At 42.1% G+C, this 14,182-nt stretch overlaps 1 protein-coding gene across 2 annotated transcripts in view; it reads left to right on the forward strand.

Annotated features, from left to right (window-relative positions):
• Positions 1-13,817, forward strand: part of col15a1a (collagen, type XV, alpha 1a) — a 100,060-nt gene extending 86,243 nt beyond the window's left edge. For both annotated transcript variants that reach the window (XM_076290808.1, XM_076290809.1), the window contains 9 exons: positions 451-549; positions 3,183-3,324; positions 3,968-4,041; positions 4,764-4,892; positions 5,809-5,859; positions 6,980-7,042; positions 9,235-9,432; positions 10,862-10,974; positions 12,498-13,817. In XM_076290808.1, coding sequence (XP_076146923.1) covers positions 451-549; positions 3,183-3,324; positions 3,968-4,041; positions 4,764-4,892; positions 5,809-5,859; positions 6,980-7,042; positions 9,235-9,432; positions 10,862-10,974; positions 12,498-12,774 — 1,146 coding nt within the window. In that variant the 3' untranslated portion in view covers positions 12,775-13,817. The remainder of the gene's footprint in view (positions 1-450; positions 550-3,182; positions 3,325-3,967; positions 4,042-4,763; positions 4,893-5,808; positions 5,860-6,979; positions 7,043-9,234; positions 9,433-10,861; positions 10,975-12,497) is intronic.
• Positions 13,818-14,182: the final 365 nt, after the last annotated feature.

Here is a 14,182-nt window from a genome sequence, read left to right on the forward strand (position 1 = left end):
GGGCCATCGGCCCTTTGTGTCAATGTTCTAAGATTAAAAGAGTGGAGTTTAGAGTGAGTCTTTGATGTTGTTTGCTCTTGTGGTGTGTTTGTGTTTGTGTGTGTTTGTACTTTCGGTTGTGCATGCACTTGTGCAAGTATTCATGTTTGCTTGTTTATGATTGTGGCTTTTATTATCATGTGTGTCTATCAGTGGTGGATTGCATTACGTTTGAAGTTTGCCTCATTTGTGTGTGTATGTGTGTGTGTATGTGTGTATGTTTGTGTGTTTCTTCATATTGTGCCCATCAATTTATGTGAATAAGGAAGAGAATGTTTTTGTGGAAATCTGTATGTATGTATGTTATGTTTATATATGTATATATTTGTATATATGTATAATCGTGTGTGTGTGTGTGTGTGTGTGTGTGTGTGTGTGTGTGTGTGTGTGTGTGTGTGTGTGTGTGTGCAGCCAAACAGAGGTGATCTGGGCTATGGTGGAGAGAAGGGGGAAAAAGGGGACACTGGGATGCGTGGTCCACCTGGCCTTCCTGGGAGGTCTGGACTGGTGGTGAGTTGCTGACCATTACCCGCTAACACACACACACACACACACACACACACACACATACTGTTTGAGCACACACCTCCTATCTCTTTCTCCATCTCTTCATGTCTTTCTGTCATCACCTCTCTTTTTTCTCATCATCATCATCTCTCTCTCTCTCATCCCTCTCTTTTAACTGTCCTTCTCTTTCTCCCTACAGCCATTCTGCTTTTAGCAATTACACGCACATTTCCCAAATCTCTCTCCATCCAGTCACTCTCCATCACGTTTCTTTCTTCTCTTTCTTCTGTCTTTGGGCTTCTCTAGTTGTTTTCGGACCCTCTTCTCTCCCTGACATATAGCTGTCTTTGTTTTTGTATTCCTTCTTTTCTTTTAACCTCTCCCTCCTAATCTGTTCATTTAAGTTCTCTTTCACTAAAGCCCTCCCTTCAGTTTCCCCATCTATTTCTCTGGGTTTTTTTCTCAGCATTTATTTATGTGTCCTTCAGAAATGTCGGTATCGGACCTCTTCTGTTCTTTTTCCCAGTTTGTCTACCACTCCCCCCTCCCCTCTCTCTCTCTCTCTCTCTCTCTCTTATTCTGCTCTTTATCTCTTTCACTTAGGGCTCTTTTGATGTCGGGCGCTTTGGCTCAAGAACATTCTGTTTAACTCGAATGCTGTTCAAATAAATAGGCACAAAGAAGATTTATTCCTCTCAATCCTTAGACTTTTTTTCATTCGGCCCTAAAACTTTGCACGTAATCAGAGTTCACATGGATCCCACTTGCCAAACTTTGATTTGTGAGATGAAAGGGAACACTGGTGTTGAGCTAAAACAGTGAAGCTAACCACCCCCACCCCCACCTCATCTGTGCTAATCCTAATCTGACCCTGGTTGACAGCTATGACAGGTGTCTGGAGGGAAGTCTGTGCCTGAGCTGAGTTATCATTTGAGTTTCATAACTTTGTAATGAATAGGATTACATACTGCTGTTAGCCTCAACTCTTTCATCTTTGTGCTTCTACATCTATTATTAAAATCTGGAAAGAATGACAAAAACAAGGAGTGAAACCTCACATCCCCTTACATGTGATGGCTAAATACCTTTTCCCTTATTTTACCAGGTGGCTTTGAGAGCTGGATAGGGTGTATAGCTATTCAGCTCAGCAGGTTTAAACCAGACATAGAATGGAAAACAGTTTTTACCTTTGACTTTTGTTAAATAAAGAGAGCCAAAGCTACCGGAAAGACATTGTTTTCTGCTTCATATGCAAAACTCAGACTCAGATCATAAAAAACGGGTGGATCTGAGCAAAGACAGAGGGTGACGCCAAACACAGACTGTGATGCAAACCATCCCTCTGATCACCAGTCCCTCCACATGTTACGTTAGCACTTCGAGTTGGAGATTTAGGTAGAAGTTGCTGGAGCCTGTTGAGTAGTCATAGGCTGCAAGGCAACCAATCAACGTAAAGCTCACTTAATTATTCATGTGGGTTCCAGATAAGCATAAGGGAATACTAGATATCTGATAAAATGGGCCATTTTATTTCCCAGCCTAAATATAGGGTTATAAATGGGCTTGTAAAATAAACAGACCAAAGATGCATACCTTCTATGTTAACATCAGAGATCAAGTAAAATATACCGTTCATCCATTTTATGTCATCTTTAATGTAAAACAAATAGGGTTGCAAAATTCCGGGAATTTTCAAAGTTGGAAACTTTCCATGGGAATTAACGGGAATATATGAGAATTAACAGGAATAAATGGGAATTAATGGGAATAAACTGGGATTTTTTAATATGGCAAGTTAGTCTATAACAGGGAACTTAAATGTAGTGGACAAAACCCCATCTTGAGCATAATATTAGTTAAAACAACCTGATTTAATGCAATTTCAGTCGAATTTCTACCCGGCACATCAGTCAATTACATGCACACAGCAATCAGCATAGGCTAGACATAAAGGAAACCTATGTTCATGTGCATGGGAAAAAAAGGTTCCAACCAATCGGATTTTGTTGTTGAGTGGTGTGGTGTTCTTGGGCAGTTCAGTGTTGCTAGTTTAGCACGCTAGTAAATAATAGGCAGAGAATGGGATTCCCGCTAGCAAATACGAACATTCAAATCATATTGCTTATTACCAAACAAAATGTTAATGTTTATATATGAAACAGTTTAAATGAATTACCCAAAATTCCCAGTTAATTCCAGTAAATTCCAATTAATTCCCATAATTTCCTTTAATTCCATTAAAGTTTCCAATTTGGAATATTTCCAAAATTCCCCATCTTAACTTACCATGGTAAGTTTCCGGAAAGTTTCACCTGAAAACAAATCACCTGCCTATTAATAACCACACTGCAAAGTTAACTGTATAATTGAATTCATGTGATATAATAAAACATATAATTTTATTCATTATTCATGAGTTTATGCTATTTTATATATGCCCAGTATGACAATGTGACAAACAGACAAACAACAGCGTCTAAGTTGCCATTTATATTGCCCGATTTGATGTAGTGTTTAAGTTGTTCTACTGACTGAATCAAAGATGATTTGATTTGATTGAAAGAAAATGATTTAAGTCTGAAATGATATTGTCAGTGTTGATCACAGGTGTTAATGAAGCTTACTTACTCATACAGGGGCCCAAGGGCGAGTCTGTTATCGGTCCCAGGGGACACCCTGGGCTTCCCGGCCCACCTGGTGTACCTGGTTATGGGAGAGAAGGACCTACTGGCCCCCCTGGACCTCCAGGGCCTCGTGGACCTGCAGGTTATGGTTCAGGTAAGAGTATCTCAGCTTGTGTAACTTTATAATCAACATGATCTAACCTGTGTTTTTACATGTCAAAGTTACACAACAAACAATCACTCTGGTCCAATGTTTGCCTTCCAACTCAATTAAGCTAGTTTAACGTTCTTTCTGTGTGCTAACATTATACCATAGTGTCAACGTTATCTCAAAAGACAGTTCAAAAACCATCGTTCTAGATGCCTTCACTTCAAAGTCATGTCTTAGACACCTCTCTGTCACAGCAACGAGGTAGCAAGTTGATGCCTTCCGTTTGGAACAGACCCAATGCTCATGAACTAAAGCTATTGTGTGGTGTGGAAGCACTGTGCTGCTCCACCTATGTCTGTGTTCCTCATTGATTTATCACCATGAGGATCCTGATCATGCTAATAACTAAGCAAAATGATTTTTGCCAAGGTATTACTTTAGCTTTTTTGCTTGTTGCATGACTTTGCTCATTGCCTTTCAATGAAATGAAAGCATTTTAGCCTGTCTTGCCTATCATTCTGGGGCACGTTTCCCAAAACCAGAGTTGCTAACAGGTTAGCAACTATGGTTTTGGGAAACGTACCCCTGTCTGAAAGGATCAGTAGCCTAGCGGTTGCAGTAACAGGAGTGTGTTGTGTCTCCTCAGCGATGGCTATCCCAGGACCACCTGGTCCTCCAGGTCCCAGGGGGTCGCCAGGCGTCTCAGGGGGCTCCACTGGGGTGAGTAACTGCAGAGCATACGGTTTAAGGGTTAAGACACATGGTACAGCTACAGTATTCCAGTAGACAAAACCTGAAATAGACTCCAGTCAAAGTGAAATTTGGTTGGTGTATGCATACTGAAAAAGACATACTGTATAAAGCTCTTGGAAAACATTATTGGAAACCCATTAGCCTTACTGTCTGTCCCAATGGCCAGTTATTGCTACCTATACTTTTTATGTATGGGGTTAACTACCTTTAGCCCCCAGGGTTTTCCTTATCATTCACATATCGACTGCATTGGTATCAAGAGTGACTGTCCCTTTGGAAGTTTGTGTCTGTGGAAGTTTTACCTGATTTCTCATTCTGTAGATGTCTGCTCCTGTGCAAAATGGACTTCTGCTCAATGATAGGGCTTAACAGCTGGCTGCGTTGTTCCTGTTAAACCAAAACAGAAGTCTGTATGCGTTGGAGTAGCTTAAAAATGTAGAGAACGGCTGAAGTTTATGAAAGTTTTATGATTGAGGTTTTATGAACATTTTCAGTGAACTTGAACATATGCCCCCTCATATTGACTTATTATGAATTGCCTAAAAAAAGACTGTCCACACCTAAAACATTTATAGGGAGCCAGGAAAAAACAATTGATTGTTTCTCCATCTTGGATGGCAACCTTGTTTAAGATGCATGAGAAATATCCTGAAAACATTTCTAACTGTAAAATGGTGTTTATGCTGCAGGTGAAAACGTACCCCAGTCTTCAGTCCATGACTCAGAGGTCCTACCTCGATCTCGACGGCACTATGTACTTTGTGACGGACACAGGCAGACTGTACCTCAAGGTTCCGGGAGGGTGGAAAGAAATCCAGGTGACCAGTCCTGTCTGTGAAGGATCTGCTCACTTGAACACATGTTATAATCTTAGATTCAAAGAAAAATTACAGAAAGGTCAACCTCATTTGACCCTCACTCAGTCTACATTACATGTACTGTTCTATATCAGGAAGACCCAATGTTACCACAAATTAGTTTTAGGTCTTACTTACATTTAAAGGATAAAGGAAGAACATGGAAAGTTAAAGTAACAACAGGGAGTTGTTTTCTGAACGTTAATCATCATATGAAATAGCATACGCACAATATGCCTCCTATTTCTAGTCAAACAAATAACATAGATAAAACTTTGTGTAACAAAGTATTTTATTTATCTGAAGGACACTTACTGCCCATCTCTATGGGAACAGTGCATGCATTTTCAGACATAGATAGTTTACTGTCGAGCAGGTTAATTGTTGACAGACTTAGCCTCATTTTCGCCAGTGTATTGTTGGAAGCATGGCTGTATTTATTCCTGTACTGTTGCCATGCTGAACATATTGATAACAGTAATAACAGAAAAAAACATACAGACCTTGACATTTGATATTTCTGTTTATGTTTGTTATGAAGACACTCTCCTTCAAAAACAGTAGTTGTCTCAGTACCACTGAGTGTTTGTGAGTTTTATAGTATAAGGTATTATTGTAAAGCATGAGAAATATGAAAAAATGGAAATATTGTGAATATTGAGTGAGTACTGAGATTCAAGGAAAATATAAATAAATTGATGTCTTAGCATTACAGCATGGACAAATAGGACATTATTACCTCAAGGCCTTGTGTTGCCATAGTGTTCTTGTTCAGGCTTAGGGTTCATGCCTGCTGCTGGGCCCTGGAGCTCTGCGGGCTAACGAGGGTTTTGTGTGTTGGCCCTGCACTGATGCAGCTTCTCTTGTCTCCTCTCAGCTGGGGAAACTGTTGGAAGCCGAGTCTCCCATTATTGTCCCACAAGACGAGGTGAGCTCGGCCGTCACAGGCCAAACTGGATTACACTGTTACCCACTGGCTTTACAAAGTTACACATATGCATGCACACACGGGTGTGCTCATACACACACACACACACACACAGACACAGACACACACACACACACACACACACACACACACACACACACACACACACACACACACACACACAGATACAGTATATATTCAAAACACATACAGTACTACTCATGTAAGCATGCATAAACAAACAAATACACAGGCTTGCACGAACACACACACTCTCTCACACACAGACACACACACACACGCAAGTCTGCATTCTGATATTGGGACAGTGGAAACAGCAGTAATGGGGTTTTTTAGAGTTTAATTAGAGGAATACTCAACCCACTCAACCCCCTCCACATCTTTGGCTCACACACACACACACACACACACACACACAGACACACACACACACATACACACATACACACACACACACACACACACATGCATGCAAACACACACACACACACACACACACACACACACACACACACACACACACACACACACACGCAAGTCTGCATTCTGATATTGGGACAGTGGAAACCATAGACTGTATACAGTCTATGGTGGAAACAGCAGTAATGTTTTTTTTTAGAGTTTAATTAGAGGAATACTCAACCCACTCAACCCCCTCCACATCTTTGGCAGACACACACACTCACACACACACACACACACACACACAGATAAACCTTTTAGGGGGACATGAAAATGTAATTTGGATTTGAATTGCAGATGAGGCTCTAATGCACTGTGGTACCAACCCGTAGTATTAGCATACGTTTCACACTTCATTAAATAAACTCAGCGCTTTTGTTTTGCCTTGGTTTTTGATGTTTTTAAAGATGATAATAAGGTTACATGTGTGTGTGTGTGTGTGTGTGTCTGTGTGTGTGTGTCTGTGTGTGTGCATGCATGCAAGCATGTGCATATCTGTGTCTCTGTGTGTGTGTGTGTGTGTGTGTGTGTGTGTGTGTGTGTGTGTGTGTGCATGCATGTAAGCATCTGCATATCTGTGTGTGTGTGTGTGTGGGTCGGTCATGTCTAATGAGGCCATCCTCTCCCATCCCTGCAGGCTCGTCCCCGGCCCCAAAGTCCCGGCTTGAGCAGTGTGCCCCAGATCTACGAGGGCCAGGCGGTGAGTCCTGTAGCACAACAACACATTGTTCTCCCCTCTCTCTTTGCCCCTCTCTCCCTTCCACTCTCTTCTCTCTCTTCACCCCATTCTTCTCTCTCCTCTCTTCTCTGCCCTCTTTCCTCTATTCTCTCCTCTGTCCCCTCTCTCCTCTCCTCCACCACCCTCTCCCATTCCCTCACTTTTCTACCCTCCCCTCACCTCTCCTCTTCTCTCTACTCATACTCTGCCACAGAGGGCTCAGCCAATTGAAAATGTGAATACTGAATTAGTCCTGGTGAATAAGTCCCTGTCTTGTGTGAGAGACAATGAAGGCCATCCATCGGTATTTTGGGTTTGAGGGGGTGGGACATTGCAAATGTTATGGGGTCCATTCGTGTGACTGGGGTGATAACTGTGACCCATGGAAAGATGTTTAACTTTACAGTTCTATCACACTAATTATTGCATGAAAGGCATAAATGTAATTAATAATTTTAGCTGCAATATTACCAGACAGTAATTACATCATTCTTCATACTATCCCAAAGGCATGTAAAGGATTTTGGGTTGAAGCAAACATACCCCCCCCAATAAAAAAAACATACACACAAACATACTAACAGTTTACATATAAGGGAGTGTATGTATTATGTAGATTTATATTTATGTTTGTTTTGCAGTGACACAGAATAGTAGGAATTGTAAAGTAATTTAGACAACATTCTCAGTCAATAACTCAAGTCATATACTTTATAGTAAATTAGTTGTGTTTATGAGACATTCTGTCCAAAGCTAAGAGTTGATTTTGGTATCCAATACTTGGATTGGTTTATAATCCATAATGCTTTAATTAAGTCACACAGTCTGTTTGAAGTCTCCATTTTGATTTAGATTGAATCTGACGGTGCGTGTTATAGTTGTTGCCCGTTGGTACAGTTCACATAGTATTTGTTTGCTTGCTGTTTTGCCGTGAATGAAATGTCCATATGCGATGGAATTTCTCAAGAATCTGACCCATAACCTCACAACCCCAAAAAAGCCCTGAAATTCAATCTTTGTTATGACTTGGTGAAAACCCTTGAATTTTAGCACAGAAAAAAAGAAAGAAAGAGAGAAAGAAATGAATTGTAGGAAAAAAAAGTCATTGGCTTGTCTCAGGCCAAGCCTCAAGATGAACAGGAGTCAGAATGTGATTTTTCTGCGGTCGCCTGGCCGCTCATTTTAGACTAAATTACCCGTCTGTCCCTCCGGGCCTCCGCGGAGCCTGCCCATCCCTCCTTCCCAGGCCATCCCAGGCCCAAAGGCAGCAGCCCCGTGACACATGAAGACCTCAGAAGCCATCAGTGTGCTTTCTAACACACTATCCCACACAGGCATGCCAAGTGCTAGCCAGGAGGTCTGCTGTACTTTTAATGGTATAGATGCCCTAGTAATGCAGAGAGGAGGGTTTTATAGGTTTGGTGGTGTTGAGTGGGATATGGAATGAGTTTTCCAGTTAGATAAAGGGCAGTAGTATGGAGTGAGAGTGGTGTGTGATTATAATACACAATAACAATGATTTGATTCTTTAATACAATAATAATTATTTGATATAACACACACACACGCACGCACGCACACACACACACACACACACACACACACACACACACACACAAACAAACAAACAAACAAACAAACAAACAAACACACACACACACACACACACACACAAACAAACACACACACACACACACACACACACACACACAAACAAACAAACAAACAAACAAACAAACACACACACACACACACACACACTATATCTGTGAACCCAATTAGAAGAAATTAAGGCAATCACAGAGGTCTGCTCTAAGCTAGTTTTAGTAGTACATACTGTGTTTTATAGACAGGTAGGCTTAATGCATACTGTACTTGTGTGTACTAATTATATGTTCTTTATTCTCTTTTCCATGCACACAAACAACACATCACCCTCTTACCACCAAACACTTACCACACCCCTTGAACACACACCCTCATATATGCACACACACACACACACACACACACACACACACACTTACCGTACCCTGTACTCTGTACCCCACACACACATCAATGCTCATTACACACACAAATCCTCCTACCACACACACACCACACCCCTGTCCCGCCACATATACATACATACACACACACACACACACACAATCTTTATCTTCTTCCTACAGCTCAAACTAGTGGCTCTGAACACCCCCCTCACCGGTAACATCGGTTCGCTGACCGCAGCCGACCAGGCCTGCAGAGCCCAGGCCCAGGCCATGGGCATCCGAGACCAGTACAGGGCCTTCCTGTCCAACCATCTGCAGGACCTAGTGGACCTCATTCACCACCAGTACCGACGCTCCCTGCCCATCGTCAACCTCAGGGTAAGAGCATAAGGCGGGGATCACACTGAAAATAACAAAGTGGCAGCAGTAAGCGTAACACAGACCATAATAAGTTCTATCTCGTTCCTAAGTAACACAAACGGTTTGCCTAAACAGACCATTGAATACGCTTGCGTTGCGCTTTGAAAGTTGAACCAAGTTCTATGCTAGCGCTGCCACTGTTCCGCTGCCGAACCATAGAGAGCAATAGGAAACCTGCCGCTTGTCGCTGGTCAGTGTGATCCCCGCCTAAGACCCGTGCTCTGATAGGCTGAGAAGGCTAACTCACAGAGTAGTGGTGCAGTTTGTTGTCTGTTCGGTTCGAAGTGCAGATGCAGCACAGCATTCCTAGGTCATAGTTTAATATTGTTTCACTGTGGTGTGCTATAGCAAATACTGTTTTGCACTGAACCCAGCTTTGTATCTGTAAGGGCCTTGTGATGGCTGCTGGTTCCACCTCTGTTTTTATCTCACTGGGCACTTGAACTCCATAGAGTGCTATACAAGATCAGCTGGTGTTGCAGAACACCAGGAGACAGAACAGTCTGTTAAACTGTTTAAGTTCAAGGTCTGGTCAAAGATGTGACTCTCTGACACTTCTACGTAGTTACATAGTTACATCACAGTAGACAGATCTGTAGCAACCCAGTTATAACTGTTGCTAAGGTTTTATTCCAATTGCTGTGAAGAACAGAAGTTGGTCATAAGTATAAAAAATATTATTTCTGGAATGCTGGTATACTGTCAGATAAATATTTCCTTTTGGATGTTCCAGCAATACCCTTAGGGGTTGCACTGAGCCATCCGCCAGTGGAATAGTCTTAAAATGAAGGCCTCATTTATCATACATGAATGTACATACAGTATAGACAAAGTACAGTTTTTTGTATAGCCTCTTTGCTCCGTAGCCTTGGTTTATATGTGAGCAGCATAATTTCTAGTCTTCGTTCCACTGTGAAATCTACCATGGGATATGTCTATTTGTAGAATATCTTCTTGATATGTTATTTTGGACCTTACCCTACATTTTACATTCTCCATATGTTTTCGCTGCGACAGCCCTAAGCCAGTGCTGATGTGTTTTGACATAATGCCTTGCCTTCATGGATGTTTGTATGAGAGAGTTGCAGTCTGTGGTCCAAATACAGTGCACCTTTTGTGAAACTCAACAGATTGCTCCTCAAAAGGCCTCTTCTGTGAGTGTGGTTTAAAAAAAAAAACCTGGAGTTCGTAAACAGTCCTGGCTTGGACCGAGTCGTACCCCGCTCCAAGCCAATGGACATGTTGCTTCAGGAGTGGGGAAGGGAGGAGTATAATTTGATTGGACATTTAGTTTACATATCAACAACAGGTGTGGGTGTTTGTGTGTGTGTGTGTGTGTGTTTGCTTCCATGCTCATGTTGCCCTGCGTGCATTCCATCTGCTTTAGGGAGAAGTCCTGTTTGACAACTACGAGCACATCTTCACCAAGAGCAGCGCTCTTCCACGTGGAATCCCACTCTTCTCGTTTGACGGACGGGACGTCATGAGTGACCCCTTCTGGTGCGTATGACCCCGTCTGCCTGCTAAGGTTTTGGAACCTAATGGAACCTCTCAAGGTTCTAAAAGACCCCTGGTAGACCCCAGTCTCAGCAATATCATGGTCATAGATTTAGGGCCCTTACCTTCATAGTTTGAGAAGCCCAAAGATATTAGATAAGTTCACTTCAGTTTCTTTCATCTGACCACTGAAATGAAAGCACCAGTTCTGTGCACCCTCCCTTCAGAATTACAGCATGTGTATAGAGAGGCACTTTTAGTAGATTTAGTAGATTAGAAAAACTGTTTTATGCTGTTGTCTGTTTGATGAGCTGATATTACACAGGATAATGAAACAAACTGAACTCTCATAGTCCTCTATATAAATGTTATTGTTTAGATGTCTCACCAAACAATTTCTGAGCTCAGGTTTCAAAAGCATAGAGATTAGTTTCAGAGCTCATCCTAAAATGTGATACTGTGTGCTTAGTTAGATGTTAGGGTCACTCTTGCACCATAAACATAAAAATATCTCATATTGAGCTGTACGAGACTGAATGGCTCTGACTTCTAGTGTACTCAGGCCTGTATCCTGTAGTCCTTCCCTGGAAAAGCATGCTGTTGTTTCACCCGTCTGTCATCGTCTGTCTTTTACTGCGTCTCCCAACCTTAGCTGACCACGGCTTCGCAAAGAAACGCTGTCCTAAAAATGCTCCCATCGAAAGGAAAACAAGCACGCTCTATAAAGAGGCTTTCCCACCAAAATCCCCAGTCACATGAGCCACAACGCTCGGACGTGCCACCTCTGTCCAGCGGCGTGTTTTGCGACGCGGCTCCCAGTTTATCCCGCCCTCACCTTTTTGCCGTTGCTCTTTTTATTTCTATTTCGATGCGGGCCGGTTAAATTTAGCCACGGAGTTCGATGCTCTGGTTGAGTCGGAGACAGCAGACCAGCAATTGCGGTTTACAAGTTGTTTTTTCGAGCTGTTTGTGAGCTCTTTTTTTTCCATGGTCTTCGTGGGTGACTCATGTTTCAGAGTGTAGAGCAAGCGATGGAAGGTGTTTCATGTTGAACTTTCAGTCAAGCCTTACTGCTGGTGTTCCTAGCAGCATTCTACTGCTACAATCACAACTTACACACTCACACAAAGCAAACACATCAGAAGTTAGCAGTTAGAAAGCAGTTAGAAGGTCGCACTCTCCTGTAAATTAAGGTATTATTTTGTGGTCTAATCCCAGTAATATTGTGTATGTATAGTTTATCCACTATTTACGGTACATCTATACATGTCTGTATAGACATTTGTACATGTTTGTGCATACACATATATTCAAATTAGCTTTTTTTTTCCTTGTTTGTGTTTGTGTGTGTGTGTGTATGGTGTGTGTGTGTGTGTGTGTGTGTGTGTGTGTGTGTGTGTGTGTGTGTGTGTGTGTGTGTGTGTGTGTGTGTGTGTGTGTGTGTGTGCGTGTGTGTGTGCGTGTGTGTGTGTGTGAACGTGTGTTTGTGTGTGTGTGTTTGTGTGCGTGTCCTCTGTCCTCGGTAGGCCCCAGAAGGCCATCTGGCATGGCTCATCTCCTCAGGGCCGGCGTCTGCAGGAGAAGAACTGCGAGTCGTGGCGGGCCGGTGACATGGCCATCGTGGGCCAGGCCTCTTTCCTCTACACGGGTCTCCTGAACCAGCAGAGCCGCAGCTGCTCCAACCAGTTTGTGGTTCTGTGCGTGGAGACCAGCCCAGAGCCCAGCTCCTTCCAGGAGGTCCGCAGGGGAACCCGCGCCTACGCTTACTACTACAGGAACCCACTCAGTTCACACAGATCCTAACTAACTAACTCACACACACACACACACACACACACACACACACACACACATGCTCACACGCTGCCAACACATCACTTACCACCTTCTTCACCATTATCATCATCATCATCATCATCATCATCGCCAATGGCCACTGACTACAGCTCCAAGCGCTCTGGACAAAGGTGTAAATATATGTAAATGTACTGATTGCCATGACACCACAACCTATGACCCCATGATCCATGACATCATGCCACAACCCCAGCTCTCTCCTCAGCATGTGTGTAAACTGCTGAGATGGTGCTACAGAAAAGTAGGCTGCGGAGAAAGAAGCTCCTCAAAAGCAGCTACAGTATGAGTCTGGCATTCAGGAAAAGCCCCCATGGACTCCATTATAGATTGTCTTCCTCAAGGTCAAGATTGTCCTCCTCAAGGTCAAAAAGGCTCCTCTCATTTGTTTTATTTTGGTTTGTTTCATGTTTTGCTTTGTTTTGTTTTTTCTGTTTTGGCCTCCCGGTTCATGGTTTTGTCTTCACAGTTCAATGGAGAGTGCTGTTCTTTCACCCTTAACGAAAAAATACCAGCGTGGAGTCTCCCTAAAGTCATTTTTATGCACTGTAGTTTTACTTTTTTCTACTGTTTGTTTTTCTCAACAAAGGCCTTTTACATCCAGAAATATCTTTTTATGAGCAACAAAGATTTCTCTCAGTATTTAATTTAATTTCAATGTTTTATTTATACCGTGACCGCACATAATCTGAATGTCAAATGATTTAGGATAATTATGTAATTTATAGTTCCACTCGTTCATATGGACTGTGGTCCATTTTGCCTTCTCTTGTTGATTTGTTTTGTACAGCATTGGTTTTGATTAAATTAGATCAGCTTTTTTTATTTAATTAAATGACATGACTGCATTTGTTAGAAATATTCCTCCCAAGAATTATGAACTTCAGAGAGAGAAAGGTTACTTTTTAATGTAAAAGAGTATTTAACATATGAGAGGGAGATTATGTTTTATACATGAACTGGTGCCTGTTGAATAAATGTTTTTTTCCAGACCTCTGACTCCTCTCACAGTTTTCCACTGATACTTAGATAATGCATTTTCCAGTGTTTAACCTGAGCAAGGTTTTATTGTGTTGACAGTCTAGATTCACTGTGGATCCTGTCACACCAGTGTAACATGAGCAGTGCATTTAGTGAGAGTTTTAGGTTGCAGTCTTACATACTTACTTACTTATTCATTTGGCTGACCCTTTTGTCCAAAGTGACTTACAGTGCATCAATTATTACAAGGACCTGTCTCTCCGGAGCAACTCGGAGGACACATCGGTGACAGCCAGCCGTTGTTTACATTAAACAATATATTGTACAGAATATCTGACAGTTAGGGATATATTCATTAGTTAATTTATTCTGTAAA

Source organism: Alosa pseudoharengus, unplaced genomic scaffold (genome assembly GCF_046254945.1).
Source record: "Alosa pseudoharengus isolate Yale_2024_CS ecotype anadromous, Long Island Sound unplaced genomic scaffold, YU_APseudo_1.1 YU_APseudo_1.1_scf_18, whole genome shotgun sequence".
Taxonomy (NCBI): domain Eukaryota; kingdom Metazoa; phylum Chordata; class Actinopteri; order Clupeiformes; family Clupeidae; genus Alosa; species Alosa pseudoharengus.